This window comes from Apaloderma vittatum, unplaced genomic scaffold (assembly GCF_000703405.1).
Source record: "Apaloderma vittatum isolate BGI_N311 unplaced genomic scaffold, ASM70340v1 scaffold14084, whole genome shotgun sequence".
Taxonomy (NCBI): Eukaryota; Metazoa; Chordata; class Aves; order Trogoniformes; family Trogonidae; genus Apaloderma; species Apaloderma vittatum.
The window spans coordinates 47,871-72,583 of record NW_009713318.1 but is presented as its reverse complement, the minus strand read 5'-3'; the positions used below and the strand labels follow the sequence as shown (position 1 = coordinate 72,583).

The 24,713-nt window shown below is 39.4% G+C and overlaps 1 protein-coding gene across 1 annotated transcript in view; it reads left to right on the top strand.

Annotated features, from left to right (window-relative positions):
* The first annotated feature begins 3,095 nt into the window (after window positions 1-3,095).
* The window catches only part of HECTD4 (HECT domain containing E3 ubiquitin protein ligase 4), a 57,243-nt gene continuing 35,625 nt past the window's right edge, over window positions 3,096-24,713 (top strand). The window contains 21 exon segments of the mRNA XM_009868321.1: window positions 3,096-3,358; window positions 5,888-5,977; window positions 6,318-6,448; window positions 8,372-8,480; window positions 9,166-9,304; window positions 10,246-10,416; window positions 11,730-11,922; window positions 13,260-13,421; window positions 13,521-13,634; window positions 13,853-13,993; window positions 14,369-14,601; window positions 14,993-15,138; window positions 17,071-17,141; window positions 17,813-17,918; window positions 18,513-18,633; window positions 18,965-19,093; window positions 20,318-20,442; window positions 21,463-21,616; window positions 21,918-22,018; window positions 23,074-23,272; window positions 23,983-24,102. Of these exon segments, the coding sequence (XP_009866623.1) occupies window positions 3,096-3,358; window positions 5,888-5,977; window positions 6,318-6,448; window positions 8,372-8,480; window positions 9,166-9,304; window positions 10,246-10,416; window positions 11,730-11,922; window positions 13,260-13,421; window positions 13,521-13,634; window positions 13,853-13,993; window positions 14,369-14,601; window positions 14,993-15,138; window positions 17,071-17,141; window positions 17,813-17,918; window positions 18,513-18,633; window positions 18,965-19,093; window positions 20,318-20,442; window positions 21,463-21,616; window positions 21,918-22,018; window positions 23,074-23,272; window positions 23,983-24,102 (3,018 nt within the window).

The following is a 24,713-nucleotide window of genomic DNA, read 5'->3' as shown; positions in this document are numbered from 1 at the left end:
TTCCCCAGCAGAGCAGCAGAACAGGGAACGCTGGGAGTGTGAGTACAGGGCTGTTTGCAGGAGCACTTTAACTTTTGATGTGTTTCCAGAGGACCTTTAAAACTGTCAATGTAGAATAAGCTATGGGATAGCCATAAATGTTATGATTCGATCTTTTTTTCACATGATTTTAGTTGTATTTTTAGAGACAAAAGAATTAAGTAAACAAGTGGCATTAACTCTACCTTATAGCTGTAACGCAGTGTTGAAAGTAATGTAGTTACATTTTTTTCATGCCCCATTTACAGATACCTTATGATTTTTAGGTTGTTTCTGGTTTTCGATATGGTTTGTTCGTCCAGCGAGATGGGAATAATACTTGTTTAATACTCAGGGGGGTAGTATGGATCTAATTGATATTGGTAAATGTACCACCATCTTCAAGAAATTGTTATCTCTGTGTGAAGTTCAGCTAATTTAATTATGTAGAGAAAGAATTAAATGCTGTTCTGGAGATTTAAAGGCTTTCACTTGCAATGTGTAACTGCAGGGAAAAGTACACCTTCATGAACGGCTTCATTGCTCATCAGTTCCCGCTGGAGTAGAATGAAAACTTTTCCGTGAAACCAACATCTTCAGCCCCAGGCTGTCGTTTCAGCTCGTACACTGGGAGAGCCAGTGCAAATAGTCCTCTGTTTGCATCTGTCGTTGGCCATGTGTTTTCTTCTTTCTTCTCCATTCTACCTGCTGTTTCACACCAATGAGCTGGTCTGGACCAGAAATCTAGCTTAAAGAAACCCAACCAACCCAAAACCAAATAGACACCCCACCCCACTACTGCCAGCACCAGGGAGAAGACAAGGGAAGGGGAATTTTAGCATGAGGAGAAAGCTGCTCACTTCTAAATTTTCTCAATGTGGTCATAAAAGCTCAGGGTAAAACTCTCCGTGTAGGTTAGCGTGTCTTAATTGTATGTCCAGTTTACTATCAGTAGAGAAACGCTGTACCCTAATAACAGTGAGTGCCAGTGACTACTCTGTTACTAGTACAGCCAAAGACCGTAGACCTATTTTTGTCAGTGTTTAACTGTCAAGAGGAAAACAGTCATTCTCTTTTTCCTCTATTTCTGCAGCTTGTTACTGCTTAGAGTAGGATCCATCATATATTTTGACAAGAAAGTCAAAAGCAGACTGCTTTAGAAAGTCATTGATCTGTAACAGGAACAATTAAACTTATTTTTTAAACAATAAAACACACAAATTAGTATGAGATAGTTATTTTAAAAGTATATTATATGGTTTAGGGCTTAATGTTTTTAATCTGACGAATTTAATTGAAAGAGGTTCATTAGTTTTAAGAAGCTCAATACTAACATGTATTCAAATGTAATTACTACGTGAATTACATAAAAGTGAACTTTTTGTGACTCTAATGACATGTGTTCTGGTGAAAAGCTGTGTTGTTGACTTCTGTAAGGGTGTTTGTAGAAAAGGCAGATGTGATTTGTCCTGAAGCGTTTTACCAAGCTGTTCGAAATTCTACAATCAGACGTAAACATCTATTTCACATTCTTGTATAACTGCTGCCTAAAATTAAAAAAAAATTTTAAAAATCCAACAAAAAACCACCCAAACAACCATGCCTGATGTTACCCATTGCATCTCTTGAGCTCTTCTATTCCTCTCCGTGTGGCTGGGGTGGGTGAGCTGAGGCCGCGTGGGCACAAGCAGGCAGAAGCACTTTGGGCGCTTGATCCAAAGGGTGAGATGTTTGGCTCGGGACTGTCCTTGAGGTCGCCACAGCTGAAGTGACTTTGCCACTCTCCGCTGGTGTTGTGTGCTGGAGGGAGAAAAGTTGTCCATAAATTACTTCCAGTTGTGAGGTCTTTCAAGTACCGGGCTGAGTACTGACCCATAAATATGTTTCTTTCTGTCATGGTTTACTTGTTTTCTGTTCCAGCTTTGCCTCTAGTTTTACTTAGAAGTGCCAAAAAGGCCTTTTTCTTCTGTCTGAAACGATGGTGATGAGGCTTTTAGGTTTATAAACTGCGGCAGCAACTGGAAATATTTTGAGAATGGTGTAGCTAAGTGCAATATGATAGAATTGAGAAGGGGAAAAAAACGGGGGAGGGAGAGTGTATAAAAAAACCTCTTGGTTCCTTTTAGAGAACCGATTTGTTTATTTGCAAAGCTCTGAAACTAGAACATATATGTTCTCCTTACAAAATATAGCTGACCTATTAGTTTCTGTAGAAGGGCTCTCAACTCAGCCCCTGGGATTCTTCAGCCCCTCAGTTCTTTTGAAGTTCTTAGCAAAATTGCCTCAATTACAAATAAATAAATAAATAAATAAATAAAGCTCCTGGGGAGGCAAATACTTATTTTCAAAGATACTATTTCATACGTATTTTTCTTTAAAATCTGTATTGTTGTGTTGGCATCACAACTGAAAGTTTAAAAATCTCCATCAGCAGCCCCCAAGCCCAGGCTTCAGTGGCAACGCTGACTCAACAATAACAGACTCCATCCCCCTCTCATGCTTTCTGGCCTCCAGTGCAACTTTATTCACACCCAGAAATTAAAAAAAAATTAAAAAATGAAAATCCCGCAGTGTGTTGTAGAGGATAGCTGATGTAGAAATCGTACTGCAGGCATGGAATCCTATAGAATCAGAGTGTTTGGGGTTGGAAGGGACCGCTAGAGATCATCTAGTCCAACTTCCCTGCCTGGGCAGGATCACCTGGGGCAGCCACACAGGAACGTGTCCAGGCATGCGCTACTTTTTTTTTTTCCTCCCTTAAGAAAAAGAAAACCTATATAAATACTGGGGTTTTATTATTTTTTTTTTTCCTGTCGTTTCAGATCCTAACGTTTGAGACCAAGAATCCGACGGAGCTGGCCGAGCGCTTGCGGTCTGTGTGCGGAAACCAGAGCAACGCCTACGCCCGGCTGCTGGAGTACCGGCTGAACGCTTTGCGCGGCCTCTGGAACGCCCAGCGCCAGCTCGCCTTGGAGGAGCAGCACGACCGGGAGAGCTCGGGGGATGAAGAAGCTCTGGCCTTGCTCAAGCGCCAAGGCTTGTTACAGCAGCCTGAACAGGCGCCGTTTACTTCACGCATGGGGCTTCTCTTGGTCTTTCCCCTCATCCAGTCTCAAAGTAGAACAGACCCTTCTCTCTGTAACATAACTGCTGAGGTGCTATTGAATTGCCTTCGAGACTGCCAGCCTTTGAGTTTGACTAAGGAACCTGCGGACTGTCTTAACGGGATAGAGTCTTTGCTGTGCTCCTGGCTGGAAGACACTTCTGCGTCAGGCCAACAAATTCCGTTCAAGCAAAAAGAAAATGCTGCTGCTGCCCTAGTTGCCTTGGCTTGTGCAAGGTAAGGATCCACACTGAAATGACACGTTGTGGTTGGTATTGGGACTGAGTGGTGGTATTTAAGAGTCAAAAATGCTGGGGCCACACTGTTGATACTAACTTTTGTGGTTTACACTGATCTTTTTCTTTCTGATATTTAAAGATTGGTTTGGAAAGGGTGAAACTGGTAAGCTAAGCGTTTATTTTTCTTGCATGTGTTTAGTGTATGTAAAGCCTGAAGGATCTAGGTTAGAAATGTCTCTTGTGCATATTGCTGCTTCTGCTGCAGTGATCTGTTCTAGGAATGGTTCCAAAGGTTTTTATCATGGAGGGAAATTGTCTCACTCTTCCCTTTGTACTGCCCCTATAATCCCGTAGTTTATGGATCTTCATTTGGCTGATGAAGGCATTACTGCCAAGTTTCAGGGCAATTTGTTGCAGATTTCAGTGTTGCCTGTGAAACATCTGGTGGTGTTTTCTTTCATTTCATTGCCACTGTGGGTTAAACTGTCCTGTCCCGTCTGGGGGTTTAGCGCAGCATCAGGTGGTGGAGGATGGAGCAGCCACAATAGCTTTTAATAAAAACTTGGGGAGAGGGTGAGGAGTAAACAAAACTTGGTGTCTGCGAAGCCATATGAACGTGGGTCTAAAGTCACTAGTAGACTTTGAAAACCTTGGCTTTAATGATTTTTGGAGCCTTAAATCAGAGTTAAACTTGACGACAAGATCGTAGAATGACTTGATGTTTAAGTTCTTGGGAGACATTATGATTTGCTTTAGAGAGAAAGTTTATTCAAATGAAACCCACTAAATTTGTAGTGTACTTGTTCTAATGAAGTCAATGAGGAGTCTACTGTATGTGGCGAACTCTTCTGCACTGACGACTGCCTTGTCTAAAAGGCAACGTACTTGAACATAGCACTGATAAATCGGTTTTGATAAATACGATCTCATTTATTTGCTTTCCAGATGTCAGTTTGCAGCACGTATGGGCTGTTCTTTTGCAGCTGAAATTGTGAAAGAGCTAAATTTCAACTACAGCTTTTGAAATGAAGGCTGATCTTGTATTTTCTTTGCAAATCTGTCTTGTATTGCTTAGAGAGTTGCAGTGTCCTGATGTTCTTTGTTCACCTATGAAAGTCTTGCTTTTTTCCTTTAAATGTCTAAGTCATGTGTTAGGTACCATTATGATGAAGAAAAAGCCTTCAAAATGGTACTATTATTGAGATTCCTAGTTGCAATCTTGGGTGCTTTATATTACTAAGAATAAGACAACAGGATAAATATTGCTTTAAATAATTAATTGAGGTGCTTTGAAGCATTTGGTGTCGATTTCTTGTGAGCTGAGATTTATCGGTGAAAGCATACAGCTGAAAAGGAAAGTGAGGAAAATGAGGTTTGGAGTGTGGAAGGGGGAGAATTAAGGAGCTAAGACTTACCATGGGTGACAGAAAGCAAAAGGTGGCATTCAGCAAAGTGCATGGAAAGGATCTTTTCGATTGATCAGTTGTGCTTCTGAAGAAATCAATTCATAACTGACTAGTATCATGTCTAAGAAGCAATCGGGATTCTTGTTCTGAGCCAGGCTATTATGCCTGGAAATAAAGCCACCAAGTCTTTCAGAAAATTACTTCTCCCTAATACCCTGACCTTTAAAACAGAAGCTGTAAAATATCTTTTTTTTAAAGACCTCTGTATCTCTTTATCTCTGAAAAAAACCAGGCACTTTCCACTATATTAACGTACAGATTTCATAGGTTAACCCCCCAAAAAAGTACTCAACTTATGAATGAACAAGAATTGTAATTAGAGTTACAAACTCCATATGGTTGTAAATACCACAATAAAATTTAAAAGCTACGTACTTTTAGGCAAGATTAGAAACAACTTCTACTCCGGTTTAGTTTTTTTCAGAAGCATCTAGTCCTTGTATACATTTAAATGTATCGCTTCAGAAGGGGAAAATCTTCCAAACTTTTTTTTCTTTTTGGAAGTGAAAGTAATCAGACTCTTGATAATAAATTAATTAGTTTGGTCTTTTCTATTTTAGTCAAGAAAGCCATCTTTAGCTCTGCCTGCAGCAGCTCTTACTAATACTTTGGCTCAGCCCCAGGAAGACCCGCAGATTGTATTTGAAGAGCTAAATATGATTAATCAGCTCTAAGAAATATTGAAAGTAGCTATCTAATAGATACAAGATTGAGGTATTTAATCATGTGCCCAGAACGCCGTTACTGTCCGTGTTGTTTATGACACAGCCTGGTCTCCCTGCCTGCATGGTGCTTCATCCTCTTCCAAAAACAGAGCGTGATTTAGAGCGGCAGCTTGCCAGCCTTTATGTTACCCTCTCTTCCTCTTTTCACTTCCTCCACAAAAGAATGAAAATCATCCAGAAAAGAAATGCAAATTAGAAAATAAGCTTGATGACATATCTTGGATATTCTCTCTTTATGGTACTGGATATTACGTCCTACGTAGATGCTGTTGTCTCTGTGCGTTCAGTCTTGCTTCAATAGACATCTTTAATTCATGTTTTTCTTATCATTTTTAGAGGGTCGCTGAAAACCTTTGTTCATACAGTGCATCTGTTACAGAAACAGACTGATCTAGGATCCTTGCCTGTAGCCGATGTATTATACAGGTTTGTAGTGACTTTTCTAATTATAGCCCTTCTATATCAGCTCTGAAAATCTGTAAGTGCATTTACAGATAAATGTCTTTGAACGTGATTAAAAGGCTGTAGAGTTATTGAAAGCTCTAGGAAAGATTGAAATATAGTCAACTATAGTCCAAAAGGATCTACTAATTGGTTTTTTGGGTGTTTTTTATTTTTTTCAATTAAATATTGATGGTTCCTTTAAGTGGCTCATGAACTCTGACAGAGAATAATTACTGAAACTTTATCTGCATCGTAAGTTCAGATTTAGTGAGTGTTTGCTATCGCTGTTCTCTATGCATCTTATTTTATTTTCTGCTTAAAGGTTGTTGCTTTTGGAGGGAGGACCTGGATCACCCTCTTGCTTGCTCGGAGGAAAGCATATAGTGTCTTGGGGCTTTGAAGACATGTTACCTGCACCTGATGCCAACAGTAGTTCCAGCAGCGAGAATAAAGGTGAATTATTTCATGCCTGTCAGCATTAGTGGGGGAGGACAAGATGCTTTTAGTGGTGATAATTGTTTAAAAATTAATGTAAAGCTTTAGCAGTGGAAAGGGTTTCTCCTCGTCTATTGGGAGTAAAGTAAGAGCAAGTACAGTACTGTCAAATAACTGAAAGCAGGAGGGTTTAGAAGGACCATCGAGAGAGAGAACTGGGCATCACAGGAATGTCTGGAAGCCTGATAAACAGTGAGCAGGTGATGGCAGTGGCTGCCTGGGCACTTTGTTGTCTTAGTTTGACCTGCAGTGCTGAAGTCCTTATATAAAGGAAGTATATACGTGAAGACCTTATATACAGGAGCACTACCTTGTTTACATTGGTTTGTCATACCTGTTCTCACTGAGTTGATCTAACTGGGTATGTAAAGGATTTCTTGGCTTTTGTAAAAGTTGTTTTGGGGACGAGGTGGAAGTATCCTGTTTTATATTAAGAGTCTAAATCTTAAGTCTGGTGTCTTGCTGCTAATATGACATATCCATTTTTTTAATTACAGGATGACAAGGTTTAGGAAACATTGCCTTTTAGTTGCTGAGGATCAGCTGTTATTTTAAATTGTCTAGTAATCAGGTTGTAGGGAACAATCAAAAGCAGTAGATGCCATGACCCGCCCTGACTTCAGTAGGAATTTTGCAGAGAGGTCAGGCTGAGGTTGGATATAATCCACTCGTTAGTCTCTCAGTAAGCGTAATTTTTTTTGCCCTGTGCAGTATCACTGTGTTCCGTAGCTGCCTATCATTGGCAGAGCATGTTTATTTTTAGAAGTACAGGTTTGTTGCTTGGATTTTTTGTTTTGTTCTCCTTTTCCTATTCTACTTCTGTTTCTGCCCAGTCTGTTCGGTGTGGGGGTTTTTGTGCTCTTTTTTGTATCTCTTCCCCTAAATTAATCCCAGTTTTTTTACCACTTTGTTTGCTTACTATTTTTGCACTAAATAGGAGAGATCACATTTCCTTAGAAATAACAGTTCAAGCTTTGATGGTATCTCATTAAGTTTAATGCAAGCCATAGGAATTTGGAAATCTGAGTTGTCTTTGAGAAATTTGCAGAAAGCCAAAAATGACATCTATGTTTTGAAGAGGTTTTTGTGCCGTCCGAGCGGCTAGATAGCTTTTCCTTTCCTTAGCTGACTGTTCAGGTTCTGTGAACTAAAATAGGCTGGCTGGGCTGGTTTATGTTACAGGGCTTTACCTTGTGTGTCCCATTGTTAATACAATTCCTACTGTGTTTGAAAAACATTTGGTCTTCGTTTCACAGTGTTCAGAAGTGGAAGGATCTGCTTCCTAGTTGTACCAGAAATTAGATCAAGGCTCTCTAGGAGATTATTCCTTCCTCACAAGCGGTATGTTTTACCAGAGGTTCTGAGCAGAAAGGCTCGCGGAGTCATAAACTTTGCTTGGATTTTCTCTTCCCACCAGTTCTGAGTTCTGAGCAGTGATACCTGTTGCAAAAGTAGAAGAGAATGGTCTGCTGCTCCATCACGTCATCCTGAGGGCATTTAATAGCAAATACTCCAGTTGTTTTGTGTTTGAGAAAAGGAATTTTCCACTTGAAATGAGTTTAGTTGAATAGCCCCGTGTTCCTAAGCATGGTTGGGTATGCTAGTCTAGTTCTGCCATGTTGATAGTTTTGAATAGCGTTCAGAAAAAGCAAGTTCCAACTTACTGGGGTTTTTTTACAGCAGCTTGGCCCATAATACCCCAAGACGTTAACACCGAGATGAGAACACAACACAGGAAACAGAAATTATTCGGAAACGGCTGATGTCTATTTGAATCATAAAAATCAGCACTAATGTCACTTACTTTGTCAAAAGAGAAGCTGAGTGACTGGTACCTAATAATTGTTGCTATCTCTGCTCTCTTCTTTCTTCCCGATGCAGATGCAGACTTGGGGCGCTGCCTGGCAGCAGATGGGCTCTATCTTTACACAACTAATTCGGTGGGCAGAGGAATAAGCAAATTAGGATCTGGATTACACGGTACTTTGCGGTAAGCAGCAGTTGGGTGTTTGCTGTTCTGCAGATTTGTTTTTAGAAAAAGTGATTGTTTTGGTAAAGCTCTCCCAGATGTTAGGTGTAGCAAGACTAGAGCGTGTTATGCATTTTCATTAAATGCCGTTTTAATGTTTTGGTTTTATACTGAGATTCTTCTTGAGTAGCTTTTCTCTAGAGTTACAGAGGAATTTAGTTTAAAAGGGACTTCTGGAAGCCAGTTAGTCCATCCTCCTACAAAAAGGTATGTGAGCAGGATAACTAGTATTTTATTTTTTTATTTTTTTAACATACAGTTAAGTTGGTTTATCCTTTGCTGAGCAGGACATGCTATAGACTAGTTTTGTGACCTTGCTATTTATAGTTGTGCAATTGCTGAATTTGTAGGTATTTGTTTTCTAATTATGTGATTCATTATATAAATGACTAGTGCAGGTGTGACTCACTCTACCTTCTTGCTTCTTTGTTGCCTGGAAGTCATGAAACTTCTTAGGCTTTAAGTCTTTTACAGTAGAAATTGCTGCCTTACACCTGCTTGAATTTAAGTTCAGTCAAAGTTCAGGAATGTGGTCATATCTTGTTCTTAGGGAAGAAAATAAAAACAAGCCATGGGATTTTAAACAGTTTTAACATACTGCTTTTTTCTTTTCTTTTCTTTTCTTTTCTTTTCTTTTTTTTGCCAGAGGTTTTGTGTACTGTCGTAATGAGGAGCTGGAGCCCGGCTGGGTTGCTTTTGGCAACGGCAAACTCCTTCATCGGCCTGTCTCTTTTGATAATAAGCCTCACTCCCTTTTCCAGGTTGTGGATCAGCATACCCTTCAGGTAAAAGGAACCATTGCAGAGTTATAGTAGAGCAAAAAAAAGTTTTTAAAGTAATCATAATAATTTCTAGCTTTAATTCCTTTTATCCTCGAAGAGTCTTCTTTTTACTTTGCAAAACTGCCCTTCCGTAACCCCCTGCTGAAAGCATTGCATGGTAGAACTTGCAAGTTCTCTTGTAGGTATTACTCTGTTTCCGTGTCAGGGTGAGGGAGGTGTTGTCTGTGGGTATGTAGGCATCGATGTACATACAGGCCTCTGCTGTATGATATTATGATAGTATTGTAAAAGCTGGAATATAGTGTGGTCACATTAAAAAAAAACAACAATCAAACAAGAGAAAAATGGACTTTGACTAAAACTGAAAACACAGTCTTCCTGAACAGCTCATTATTCTTCTGCTGTAACAAAACTCAGGTATTGTTTCTGACTCGATTGTGTTCTGTAGATAAATGGCTTTAGTCCCTTGTAAAAAATGGAGAGTTTGTTTGCTTTGAATTTTTTCCTGCCATGGTTTTAAGGAGAGTATGCCCAGCGTGTTTCCTGGAACTGAGAATGTTTGGATTCCCCTTTTCTTCCAGAGTTTCAAGTCATATTTCAGGGAAGTTGCAGAAAGTAGGTAGCTTTTAAGCATCTATGTTTTCCTTATGGTACTGTGGTTATACTTTCAATCATTGGAGAGGAGATGATACTTTTATTTTTAGGTATGTTAAATGTTTAGATGTGTATAAGCTGTTTTGTATGCAGTAGATCCATTTGGCAAACGTTATCGAATAGCTCTTCGTAACAAATAAATGTAGTAGTACTATTATGTCTAATAATAAGCCACTTCTGGACTAACTATGCTTGATCTCTCTTCTTTTTTTTTTCTTTAAGTACGTTTTTTAATGCTCAAAAGACCAAACTTCAAAATAAGAACTATTAAGATGCTTTCTGTCTCATAGGTATGTCAAATAATCCCAATGCCAGTAAATCACTTCCCAGTTGGCAGTACTATGACAACCGTGCATCTTTCTTCAGATGGTACATATTTCTACTGGATTTGGTCTCCTGCAAGCCTCAATGAAAAAACACCAAAAGGCCACTCTGTCTTTATGGATGTTTTTGAACTTATAGTAAGCAAATGATGTGTTTTCTATGATTCTGGGTTTGGTAGCATGACTTACTGTTTAATTAAGTATCAGGATTTGAAAATCTGCGTGTTAAGTTTTACTATTGATATGTTTAGTCTGAAGAGCTGTTTGTAAAGTGTTAATGAAATAACCTTTAATAGAACAGAAGGTGTGTTGTTCAATTCTATCTTCAGAGGACATATGAGTATCATGCTCCAGCAGTGTGAATTGTCTTGCACAGTACAACATATTTAATCATAATCAGCAATTACATTTCATGCTGAGGTTGTACTTCAGAGTATTAACATTAAAAGCACGTTTTGCTGTGGATCTGCTTTGCTGTGTTAAAAGCCAATCACATCCCACAAGTTAAAAATATATTTGTTCTGTCTGGCCTGCATTTTATGGCCTAAAAGGTTTCTTGTGTTGCTTGACAGCCATTGGTTTGGGTATAGAAACAAATGCATTTAAAAATATGAAATCTAGAGAAATGTAGCAGTAGCTTCAACTCCCATTTCTCTCAATGGCTTATATATATATGTGTGTGTGTGTATACACGTAGATATGCTTGCATTTGTGTTTGTGTGCGTGTGTATGTATTTGAGTTTGACAATGGAGCACCTCAGTCTAAAATTTAATTCATTTATACAGCAGAGCTTACATCAATTCACACACCTCTGGTACTGAAAATGGCAATTTTATGAGGGTTTAGCTTTGCTGAAGCTCTTCGGGTGCCGCGTCTGTCTGCTGAGCAGTTGCTGTGCAGTAGCTGTGCCTGGTGGGATGATGGAGCCAGAAGTAGTGGGCTATAGTAGTGGGAAATGGCAAAACTTAGGGAAAGTGCCTGGTGCTGTAAATCAGATCTTACTGTCATTAAGAGATGCGTTTTTTTAATAACACAGCCCCGGAAGATTATGCTCTAAGAAGATCATTGCTTACGCTTTTTGGCTGGCAAGTGATTTAAAGGGCTCTTTTTGCATAACTTGGCAGTGAAGCGTCATTAAGAATACAAGGAGGTTAAATATTTCTAAGTAGAGTTCCGTAAATAAATTTAAGATGATGACAAGTGGCTCTGCCTTTGAGAAGAGACAAAATACAAGATACTATATTGAACCACAAAGTCTCAGACAAAACAAATACTCATCTCTGTAGCTTTTTCAACACTTTCTGGTAAGAAATTCTGCCAGCAGGGTATAAGCTTAAATTTGTATCCCTACTTGATCTATTGTATTGTTCAATTTTACTGCTCAGATAAGGTAATCTGCCTCCTCTAGATTTCAATATCTCAAAGTATTTTTTGTTGTCTGCTTTAATAGGTTGAAAATGGCGTATGTGTAGCAAATCCTCTACAGGAACGAATTATATTAATGAGAAAGGAGGGTGAATCTGCAAAGAGTATAAATGAGATGCTTCTGAGTAGGCTGTCGAGGTACAGAGCCTCCCCGTCAGCAACGCTGGCTGCTCTCACTGGCTCGACGATCTCCAATACGTTGAAAGAGGATCAAGCAGGTCAGAGAGGTTTTGCTGACTCTCAGTAAATTTTCATAGTTTGTTTCTTAACACATATAGTATCGGTTCTGGTAATTACTAACCTCTTGGGACATACTGAAAAACAAATACGGAAGCGTGCATGTTTCTTTCCAAAATAAATATTTGAAATACATATGCAGTGCTTGCTTAATGCTTGAGTTACAAGTTCCTTTGCTAAATTAGGCATTGATTTTAAGAAAAGATTAGGAATGAACAAAGGGAAGAATACTTCTACTCTCTTTGTTCCCCCCCTGCGTATTCAATTAAAGAACTGGTTATGCTACATTTGATCAAACTGATAATTGCATTTCTCTGCTGGCAGTTCATCTGGGCTTCTAATTGTTATGTAAAACTGGACTGCACTTTAGAAAACAAAACTATTGTCACACAAGGAAGTTGAATATTATAAATCGGAGATAGTTTTGCTTTTTGGAGGTAATTTGCACAATGTTTGTATATTCTTTTTATGGGCTTGCTGAAGCTACCCAACCTAATTAGGGAGTCTTGAATTAACACCATTGATGCTTTCAGGATGATCGGAAGCTTCATGAGGTTTGTCTTTAAGATAAGATTTTACTCAGTTTATCTTGAGTTACTACTTCTTCCTTCATATGTACATGAGTTTCCTTTCTTCAATTTTAAGCAGCTAAAGGTATTTCCATAGAAATAAATTATATAGGAAATAGATGTGCTTGCAGGGAAATTGGCAAAGAATTAGCTTGAAGAGCTATTTTAAAGGCCATGTTTTGCCAGTTAACAAGTAGATTGCTACAGAAGAAGTGGTTATTATTGGATAATTCTTTAGTCACTGCTCAGAAAAGTGTTGATCAGCTGTGGCAGGACCTAGATCGTCATGACTGTATACGTTTCGTGTGGAGCAGGAGAACTTAAAATAGTAAATGCGTAGTGAATCTCAAAGGATGTCTTCATGTTAGAAGATTATTTGGCTCTAAGATACTGCTTTTAGTGTGTTTGTCACCATGCAGTTCTTGAAACTCTCCTGGTCTGGAAACTAGAGATTGCAGTCTTTTTATTCTTTTTTTTCTTCTACTAATTTTTAAGTTCTCTTTAGTGTAACAACCTGTGAAACTGTCCGTATCCTTCTAGGGGATTGATGCTGAATGTGTGCCATTGAGGCCACCCCTACATACAACTCCGTAAAGCAACTTCTAAATGCTGCAAAACACAGCTTAAATGAATTTCTGTTCTTATTTAAAGCCCTGAGTAACAATCTACCTTGCTTGCCTGTTGGTACGAGTTTTTAACATGATGAAAAAATACGTGTCTGCGTTCTCTTTTTCTGCTCAATATTTCAGCTGCAAACACTAGCTGTGGGCTGCCACTGAAAATGTTGAGGAAGACTCCGATATACACCTGTGGAACGTACCTGGTGATGTTGGTCCCACCCCCCGGTGGCTCAGGCAGTTCAGCAACACGCTCGCTCTTCGGAGGAACAAGTGCTTTGTCATCCTTAAAAAGTAAGTCAGACGTGTGTGCGGCAACTTTTAAGTCCTCCGTTTTCTGAAATACAATAAGCTTTCTCAGAAATTTATTGGAGCCTTTTTGTTCCTACCCAGTTCTTGCTTCAAGCTTGGTGTTCAATATTTCGGATGGGCAGTTCACAAGCCGAGCAGATCTCATTGATGCTGCAGGAAGTTCACTTGGACGTGGTGCTCTAGTTCCAGGACTTGGTAAGACGTAGATCTCTTGTCTGGGAATATTTCAGATCTAGACGTATCTAGACAATCCCTTAGATTCTAAATAATCCATCCGGATTTTACTTTGCAGTAAACAATTCCACACTTTGGTTATTTAAAATTTGGATTTATATCTGCTAAAAAAATACTTAAGTCTGGTTTTCTCACAAAGATTCTAGAATTTGATGTGCAAAATGTTTTCCTTTTCTTAGGTGCTTGCTATGATACTATGAATAACATGATCTGGACATGCTCTAACGATTATATCGATCAGTGGTGTAATCCTGGGAACCAGGCATTCCACTGTGTCTGCCAGAGACTGGGAGTGAGTCACGTCATCACAGAGCCCAAAGGTGAGGTAAACCTGCGAGTCAGCGCTTTACACAAAGTGCAACTTACAGTTTTCACAAAATAAATATCCAGGAACTACCTTCTGAAACTTTCTATTAAAAGCCGAGTTCATTCTTGAGAAGTTTCTTAAAAGTACTGCTCGTGGTTTGTCTTTGCTTTAAGAAAAGAAAAAGCAGAAAGAGAGATGCAGCTGGAAGTTTCCAGATTCTTGCTACCTTTAGCACGTTAAAAAAGTGACGTGGGCGATTCTTTTGCTTGTCATGTGGGCGGGTGTCCTGAGGTTGAGGATGATGATGTTATATTGCACTTCAGAAGCAAATGCTGATGCTGTAGTCTGTGTTTGCAGACAGCATTTGAACTGCTTGTTCTTCTTCCAGGAGATGCAACAACCACGAATGATGTTATTAACCAGTTACTGCACCATGTTGGTGCCATGTGTATCCACCAGCTCAACCTCCTTGCAGCCAGCAACAATCTTCCCATAACGAGTTTTCTGGGCAAGCAACACCCAATTGAAGCACATCACCTCAGCAGTATTTGTGACATTATGGAAAAAGCTATGGTGAATGGAGATACTTGTATAATCCGCTGCATCCTTGTTGTCTTTCAGGTACAAGGCCCTATTAAATGTACTTCACAATAAACATTGTGCGGGTGAAGCTAGTTTAGAATACAGGCAGCCACTTGATTTTATTAGTTGGGGTTTTTGATTCTTTTTCTCCATTGCATTCGATTTAATGGAGATTGACTTAGCAGTATTTTACACACCCATCTAAGAGTCCTAACTTCAGTGTAATTGTCACCCTTACTGATTACAACAAAATCCAAAGAAGTTACTTCTTTATTTCTTTTTTTTCCTTTATGTTTTTGATCCAAACTCAGTTCCTGCCTCTGAGATTTCTGATTACCTAGACCAATAGTTTGAGAAACTGACTTCAGGAAAAGAGTTAATGTGAACAATGATTTAAGTTTTTAATACTGTTGTGTTAAATTTTTCTTAGGTGGTTTTTAAATTTTTCTTCAGCCCACAAACTGAACGAAACAGAGATATTGTTAGAAGATCCGGCCTATTACTTTGGCAGTTGCTGATGGCACCAAGGGATCAGATTTGCTCTGAAATTCAGAAGGAGGTTTGTCTAGCTATTAGGTAAATATCTGTTTTGTCAAATTAAACATAAATTAGGTTTTAAATTATTTGGAAATATCGTAACAGATAAATATTAAAATTGGAAGTTTACTTTTAAATTACTATAACATTTAGGTCGACAGTATGAAAATTATTACCATTGATGTCTGTGGGAGAAGGGAAGTACAACGTGTTTATCGTGATGACAGTGAAATAACAGATAGTAATTACTTTCCATACTGCTACTGAATTTCAGTTGGTTTAGAGGGTGTGGAGTCTCCTGCTCTGGAGACGTTCAAACTCCGCCTGGACGCGTTCCTGTGTGGCTGCCCTGGGTGACCCTGCTCTGGCAGGGAGATTGGACTGGGTGATCTTTAGACGTCCCTTCCAACCCTCAGCATTCTGTGATTCTGTGAAAGTCAGGTTTATGTTTAGGAAAGCTGAATCTCTTTTGGTAGAGGGACGGGCTGGTACCACCAGGTCATCAAACACTTCCCAGGGTGGGGGCGTGGGCTCCACGCTGTGTTAGCCACTGCAGCTCTTCAGCCTGGTGCTGTGTAATTTCTTTTCTCTGGCTTGTCAGAATAGCAGAACAGCTAGGTACAGGGAAGCAAGCAGAAACGTTGATGTGTATCGTGAAAACAAGATAATGTAAATTTCAAGGACAAAGAATGCTGTCTCAAATGTCCTAAGTACAAATATAATCTGCTTTCAAGTGGGAAGTGCTCCAAAGGTTGAGAAGAAAGTCTTCTGAAGATCAATGTGTTGTGTTTTTTTTGGGGGGGGTTTGTGTGTGTGTGTGTGAATCATGACATTCTCAAGTTTAGTGGCTTTATGCAACTCTGTAAGTGAGTGAAGAAGAGCAGCAAATCTTTGGTACGATTAGCTAGCATTTTTTTAACCTTGACAAGGAAAAGCATATCCGTATGGGCAGCTCTTGCATTTTTCCCCTGTTTAACTCTGTATCCTCCAATGCCTTTAAAAAAAAAAATCCGAAGTGGGGATTAGGTACTACCTCCTTCCTCCCATTTGCTCGTTGGGGGATTCTGATGCCAATGGAAACTCAAACTTAGCTTGCAGTGTCTGATAAATTCTCATGATGTTTATATCCTGAGCTGGTGAGCATGAGCCAGAGGGAGGGAAGCTGCAATAATCTGCTCTCTGTGAAGCTGAAAACCACACCAGTTTCTGTTTCTCTGAGAGTGTTACTTAAAAAGAAACGAAGAAAAAGTCTGCGTAATAATTTCAACACTCCATAAAGTATTCCTTTTAAATTATTGTCATCTCTCTTGATGGGGTAATTCATGTAGAAAGGACAAAGTTCATTATGAGTTGGAGGGGAAGAGAGATCTCCGTGAGGAGTACATACACATAGCTGTGGTGTTTCCAAAATGCTAGTTCTAGAATCTTCTTAGCTTAAGCTAAGACTTCTGTAAGGAACCAGTCTTTAATAAGTATAAAACTATGACAGCAATGACTTCCTGATTACTGTAGCTTGCGTTTGCCATTGTTCTTGTCACAGATAAATCACAGCTCCTACTCCATCACTACAGTTGTTTTGAGTTTTTCTCTAAGCCATCATCCATTTTTCTTCTGATATCTGTCTGTTTCTTGAAAAAATGATTGTGCTGTCATATATACAAGTGATTACTGTGGAGCTTCTGAGGGAAGCAGATAGCTCTTGAAGAAGCTTTGAGACCTAAACAATAAAATGTAGTTGATTACAAGAGACTTCTGGAGAAAGCAACAGCCTGTTTTATGACTAGTAGGAATGTTAAAGTATGGAGGACACCTATCTAAGTTGAAAGAAGCTATTAAATATTCAAAATGTTACATCAGATACTAAGCTGAGGATCTGTGACACTGTTTTTCACATGTCCATTGAAATGCTCTTGTTCGCTTTTAAACACGTTAAGTAATGCATTGTTTTCTTTTTTTTTTTTTTTTATCCAGCTCTGGTTTAAATATCCTCTATCCTGGAGAAGCAGAAATCAATAATTTATTGAAATTGGTCTTAACTGAAGGTGAGAATGTCTTATTGACATGTGAGTGTGATTTTTCTAACAGAAAATAAAGAGCAAAAGTACTTGAGCTCTGGAGGGAGAACAGTTCAGAATACTGAGCACTAGTCTGCTTTAAAACCTATTCTAGGAAATTGCAGAACGCTTCAAATTCTGAAGCTGCCTTCTGAACAGCTTCATGGTCAAGTGTGTGTTAGGTATAGAGAAGGAAAATTTGTCTTTATCAGGCAGCTGTTTGAAATTGAAAAGGATTAAAGCTCCCTCTTGTCATTGTTAATAATGTGTTCTTTTTTGTCCGGGTTATATTTTAGAAGACCTAGTTAGCAGTTAGTGTTACCCATGGCAGTTACACAATAACCAGAGGTAATTTTAGTCCTCAATGAAAGAATGATTATCTGCTTGCATTCACCGTGAAATGCGAGTCTGGACCTAGAAGCGGCTGCTGCACAGTAATTTGTTACTATGTAGGAACGTGTACGTGTGTTAGTCTTTGGAATTTAAACCAGTGTTATGCGCAGAGTAAGTTTTAACAGTTTGTAATATCAACACGGAATCGGGTTACACTGTGAATAAAGTAGTTTCTGAGAGGTAGCATACGTTAAGCGAGGTATCTGAGGAAATACAAATAAATCTGTAAAATGCTGTTTTGCAAAAGTTTTTGCATTCCATTTTAGGAGAGAGAAATAGTGGTCTCTCTCAACTTCGCGACGTTATCCTGACTAATTTAGCTGAACAGCTTCAGAACAACAGATTTGGAAGTGAAGATGATGATCATTATAGGTAAAAAGCAACAATATGCTCCCCCTCCTCCCCATTTGTAACCTGTGTTTCTGTTACTTGCTTTAGGTAAACTTGCATAAAATTCTCGTTATCTTACTGACAGTGTGACCTGAAATACTATCTCTATGTCTGTAGTGGGTAGAATTTCATTGGGATAAGGGAGAGAGAGCTTCAGCATCATAGGGGAAGCTTTGAAGGCTGCTGCAGACAGACTTGGTGTCCCTGCTGCTGGAATATGAATGATAAATTCATGAGTGAGCTGCTGTGGCATTGCTCTCCATATCACTGCATTAGATGACTTGAGCAGTAAAACTGTGAGTCTCAAGTACAAGTTGGGAGGACTGTTTATTTATATCTTTTAAGAATTGTTCGAGTCAGATTTATATCAGCACAGAAACTGATAACCTGTTGCATTGATCGGTATTAAACATTTCAGGCTTGGTTTTCTGTGTGGCTCAGTCTCTGAAGTTGAGCAGATACTCGTTTGGTTTCACATCGTTCGTGATACAGCTTGCAGAGACCTTTGAGATGAGCTAGACAAAAGACACCATAATGAGACTATTAACGTTTTGCACCTTTCTTGCATTTTTAAAGACTAAATGATGAGCTGTTGCACTACATTCTCAAGATTGTTGTCCGAGAATCTTGTGTCTTAATCACCAAGTGCCAAACTGTATCTAAAGATGATTTTCAAAGGCTTCTTTCAACTGTGCCTGTAAGTAAAACGTGTTTTGATAAGAGTACATTTGCCTTTGGCTGCTTTTCCTCCTTAAATCCATCACCTCGCTGGTGTACTGCTGCTTTATGTTTTGCAAGTTGTTTCACAAAATTTGGTGTTTTGCAACCAGTTTCTTCTCTTAAATGTGTGTTAACAAGCTCGCGTTAGATTGGCAAAACCAATTCTGTTCGAGGGAAATTACTTTTTTCTTTTGCCTGTCCTCTGCCCTCAACTTTTCCTCTCTTTTATATTTAAAGTGCAAGGATTGCCTGAATCACGGTTGATTAAAGTGTTTAGATAATGTAAAGTGTACTTGTTTATGTTAAAGGCTGCATCTTCGTGTTTGCGGTATCTGATGGCTGTACAGAACCACCTCCTCAGTAACACTATTTTGATTAAACCTGATGAAAATGATGACAGTGACAGCTCCTTGCAGGGAGAGACATTGAAGGTACAGGTAAACACCAAGTTTTATTCTAGTACGGCTCTCTACAGTCAGTGTTCCTGTGACACCTCTTGTTTCTGCAGTGCATTCTATTTACACTGTTTGTTTGGTTCTTCTCGTCTTGATATATATTTAAATTATGGTAGACAGGGTTTTTTTTCCTGTTCTCCAGCTAAAGTCTGCAGTTATTCTGTGTTCAGTATTCTGGCTTGGCTTCTGTGTTGTCAATGAAAGCAGACACTTCTCTTCCTAAATATAAGCACAACGAGGTTTAAAATATATATTGATATGTGCTAGTAACAAAATTAACGTGCCAGGAATTCTTTCTGGACACATTACCCCTCACTTCCTCTTCTCCAAATCACTTAGGTGATCTTCTGAAAAAACGTTTTTCAGTTTTAAGTAGGAAAGGGTTTGCTCATTTGCCTTACATGGATTCTGCTTTTTTGCAGTTCTAACTTATAAAACTAACTTGTGTAGAACCACCTACATCTGTCTTCTGAAGTAGCGTAAATGATGTTTGTGGCAAGGAAGCTGTTAGAGGACAAGGTTGGCAGACGGTGGTTGTTCTGTTGCTGTAAGACTTAATAAAACAGTGCCGGTTCACATTGCTGCTGGAATAATCTGGAATGAACTCGTAGAAGCCCTATTTGTGCTATCCTGCAGGTTGTCTTGTCAGAGTAGTTTTCGTAACAGTAACAGACCTTCTATAATGGCATTGACTTCTGAATTTCTGGTAGTGTTTGTTAAGCTGGTTCTGTCTGCTGCTCTTCGAGACTTTAGGCGCTTGTAATGTGCTGCAGTTGGGAGTTATTTGTTGAGGCTCATTGAGTAAATGCTAAATATTGTAGTACTTTTCTTGTCTCACTATTCACCCATGTTTTCATTGTTCAGTTTCTCTCTCCACAGTGGTCCTCATACCTGCTAGGACATTCTGTCACCAATGCTGTACCTTGGCTGGCTACCAGCTCGCTCTCCTGTGCTGGACTTGGGGATTCCTTCCCTCTAGAAACTGGATGTGCATCCTGTAAAACATGCACCTAGTTTCTCCCGGCACTTTGGGGCTTAGCATTAATCAAATTTAAGTCTTGGATGAATCTACTGCTGCAGGCCTGCCAGGTCACATTATCATTATTTTAATTTAGAAACCCATCGTTTTGTTCTGTTGTCTTTTTTTTTTTTTTTTTCATGTATTCTCTAAGAATTCAAGTATCCTCTAACTCTTTTTGTGCCCAGGAACTAAAGACCAGCATCTTGTCTCTTGCTACGCAAATTCTGACAGGATGTGATGAAGTCTTAGAAATGCTGCAACAAGTCACTACAGCACTAATTAACAGTGACATTTCTGATAGGGAGCAAAGGTAAGGCGAGTATGAGTGTGCTAACTTGAAAACACAAAACCGTGGCTTTTTGTACAAGTGCAGTTTGCGTCACTTATTCTTCGTAACTTCATACTTGAGCTTTGAATTTGTAGGAACTGTTTCTTGCTATAGCGTTTGCTTTATTTTTTGATGAATTTAGAATCAAGCTCACCATGTCAGCACTACTAACTTGGTAATCTGTAGAAACTTCCAGTTGGTAAGGTTTTAGTCAGTGACCCTGTTCACAAATACCATCGTAACTGGCAACAAACTGGAAATGTTCCTGTAAGCTAGGGCAGTTTTTTAATTTTTAAAGTCTCAACTATTAAATCTCTGGTAGATGGGCGAGATATTTTATCCGTGACAAGTCTTGGATGTCGTTAGGAAAGCCTTGCCCTTCCCTGTCTCCCCTCCACGTGAAAATATCTGTTGGGAATGGGATGTAAGCAAAAACTGTGAACCTTTTCTCTCATTAAACAAATGTCTCCTCTCGCTGCCGTGCTTCAGTTTCAGTCTCTTGGCTTTTCTGTGCCTGCAGGATTAGTTTTGTTTATTGACAATAAACAATTCCTTTGAGATCTTTTCAGATGCATTTCATGCTCAAATATATTTTGGTAGATAGGGATTCTTTTAAAGTACCTTGAGCTGCATGTGCTAGGAGCCCTGATGTACCTACTGAGCAAACACATTTGTGTTTGATGTGGAATCTCATCCCATACCCATGGGAGCTTATAATCTTCTAAGGAATTATTAAACTCTTGATTTACTGTTTTCTGCTCTATCGTTGTTTAGTAAGAATCGGCAGCAAAGACTAGGGCGCTAACACTGTGGAGGACTCATCATGTTTTCAAGATACTCAATTTTTGTGGTTTGTTTTTTTTAACCTAACGCAAATGTAGTATGCTCAGTTTTGAATTGCCTGCTTTGTCAGTCTGTTACAAGATTAAACAGGGGGCTAAAAATAGTAGTGATACTCTATGAAAATAGTTGTCGCTGTGTAAACCTTGACTCTCCTTACAGATTAAAAGGCCTGGAGCAAATCACGAAGGCCACTATGCTTGGCCACCTGCTTCCCGTCCTCCTGACGTCTCTAATGCATCCAAATCTGCAAACTCTAACTATGGCTGATGCCTTGATGCCTCAGCTGGTGCAGCTGGTCCTTTACACAAGCCAGGTATGGTCTTTGTGTCTGCAGCTGTCTGCGAAGCAAAAAAGCTGTGGCATGCATGTTCTAAAATGCCGTAGATCTCAATCAGCTTCCTACAGTAAGTGATCCACAGATCGTCCTTTAAGAATTGCTCAACAGCTACAACAGCTGATAATGCTGAATGTTGTTTGACTTGGTACATCAGCTATTAAGTAATGATTTATTGCCCATAACAACATACAGTGTGATTGTCAAAGTATTTTGGTAAAGTCGTCTTAAAATGATTGACTGTTTGCGTGTTTCTAATGCTGGATATGTTGTACCCCAGACTGCCCTGCTGCTTAAAACTCAGTCTCCGGTTTTCTCAGAACTGAACAGTTCCCCCAGTGGTGCATCAGAACAGAAGGGGAAGCTGTTACCTGAGGAAAGGTGATTTTCTTTACATTTGAGTCTTTTTGTGGGATAAAATACTGTAGCTTTAATGTTCATTTGGCAGTTGCTGTGGGCTAAATCTTAAAAAGTGCTTAAAGCAACTATTTTTAATTTATGTTTTCTTAAAGGCAAAGCCATAATGGTTTGTAAGGCTGTTTTAGAGATATATATAAGCTTTTACAAAAGGTAGTTAGTTCTAATTTATATTTTTTTTGCATATAGGATTAGGTGATTAATATCTTCAGGTTGTTTGTGCCGGGTATGGTTTGTTTTGTTTTTTCCCTCGCCTCAAGCATAGGAATTAATTCTAAATGTTCCTCTTAAAATAAATTAGGCTAAGGAAGACCATCATGAGAAAATGTAAATCGCTCTGGCAGCGTGAGATACTGTGTTAAAAGCCATTGGAAAAGATATTAAATGGTTTCATTTACATAGAGAAATACAACAGTTTCAAGCCTTGCATTTAAATTCTGTATCTTGGCTCCGCGTTATACAGGTTCCACTCAGAAGCAGCTAAATTAAATAAAAAATGCTTACCGTAGCTGTTTGCGGTATTGCAGAGTTTGTGATGATGTGTAATATACTGTATGAAAACTCTCAAGAATTTATTTTCAATCCTCCTCCACGTTACAAGCTTCAGTCCAGTATTGGGCACATTGTTTTATGAAGGTATGATCAGGCTCTGGGTGCTGTCCTAGGAGAGAAGATTTCTTTACGCTACCAATTTGTGTGTTAGAATCCGTCTCTAGTACCATTTAGCTTGTGGGGTTTTTTTGTGGTGTCGCTTAGCTTGTATAACACGGTTTTGAAATTGGAAAGCCTAGGGAAAAATTCAGATTTGACAGGTTAGAGATGGACGTAGTTATTTCTGAGTTAGGGAGGTCAAATCGCTGAAGGTCCCCATGTTTGGTGCCTAAACCGAGGAGTCAATGCTTTGTGTCGCTAGAGATCGATGCTGAGAGGTGGTTTGAAGCCCTTCATAGTTTGCTGTTTGAGTATAGAGTAGAAACCTGTTTGTTGGATTTTTAGCAGTAATTTTCTGCTCATTTCAGAATGCTGGAAGAGAAAGAAGAACCAGGTTTTCTTACGGGTTTGAAGATCCCTGCTCCCTGGGCTGCTGGGAAGACTGTAGAAACAGTTCATCCCGTCAGGGATAACTATAAATTCAAAGAAACTGTACATATTCCAGGAGCCCGCTGCTTATATCTTAGATTTGACAACAGATGCTCTTCTCAGTATGATTACGATAAGGTAAGCACGGGCCAAATCAGAAATTCTTTCTCTTATTTTTCTTTAAGGTATTTTTAGTCAGTAGCACTTCCCATTTTTCACCTCTTCTGCCCCTTATCTTTCCTGGCACCTTATTTCCAGTGATCAGAATAACGCAGGAGGATTTTATTGTGCTTGTAGCACTTACTTAGTTGTGTAATAGGAGAGCTTCTCATGCTGCTTGCTAATTGTTGCCGTATATTCTTCGACACAGAGCATGTCCTGCGATGCTCGCCCGCATGAGTTATTTCTGAGCACCTGTAATAGTAATGTCATGCGTTACTGGTTAAAGTCCTCCAGAAAACTTAAGGCCTCGTCACGTTCCTGCTGGAGCCACTGACAAAATAGTCACTTGGAGAGCAGGATCAGTGTGTTAGGAGAGAGGCGGTACATTCTCGTCGGCTCAGCACAAGGACTGGAAGCCAGGGTTTCTCCTGGTTTCTGCTCCCAGTTCTGCTGCTGACTCACTGCGTGACCTCGGGGGCAATTTCCTCTCTGCCTCAGTTTCCCCATCTGTAAAATGGGGATAATAATACTTGCCTACTCGCCTCACAGGGCTGTTGTGAGGATTTGTTAATGTTGCGAAAGCGCTTTGCAAACATAAAGCGCGGTGTAAGTGCTAAGTATTATTATTATTATTAGATTTTCTTGTTTTTCTCTTACAGTCTAACAGTGTATTTTATGTTTTGAAGTTGGTGATCTATGCTGGTCCTAACACAAACAGTAGGAAGGTTGCTGAGTATGGAGGCAATACCCTGGGATATGGCAGCCGTAGTGTCTTAGGAACTGGTTGGCCGAAAGACTTAGTAAAGGTACAGTATTATCCTCCAACAATATTTCACATAGAAAAATCCCCCTTAGGAAACTGAGTCGAGTCCCTTTTAACCCTTAGAGGGATGAAGTCCGAGCTTTTGAGTGGACGGTTACCCACGATGAGATCACCTCTTAAGTGGGCTGCTCTGTCCTCGGGGAATAACTTTTAAACTCGACTCTTATGTCACGGGTGATGCTTCTCTTGTTTCGTTATGTCCTACTGGAATTCGTTATCAGGACGTTTCCAGTCCTGGAGCCTCAAATGGCACGGCTCTTCTCCGAAGAATGTCTTCTGAGGAGAAGTTCTTGCACGGTCTGAGGCTGTGCGTGTTTTCTGAAGATCCCTGGGCATGGCTGCGTGGGGTTTGTTTGCTGGGGTTTCTTTAAACAGTAACCCACAAATACAACAAGTAGTAAATGTAGCAACTTTCCAACCATTTGTGTTGGGTTTTCAAATTACATTGGATGCTTTTGGCAAGGAAGTTAAGACGGAAAAATCCCTAAAACTTCAATATTTCAAGAATTTTGCAGCATGTTCCTTTGGATTGTATGCAGCATGCTATATTTTTTACGTGTTTGTGCTGCTACATTGTCCCACATTAAAACTGGG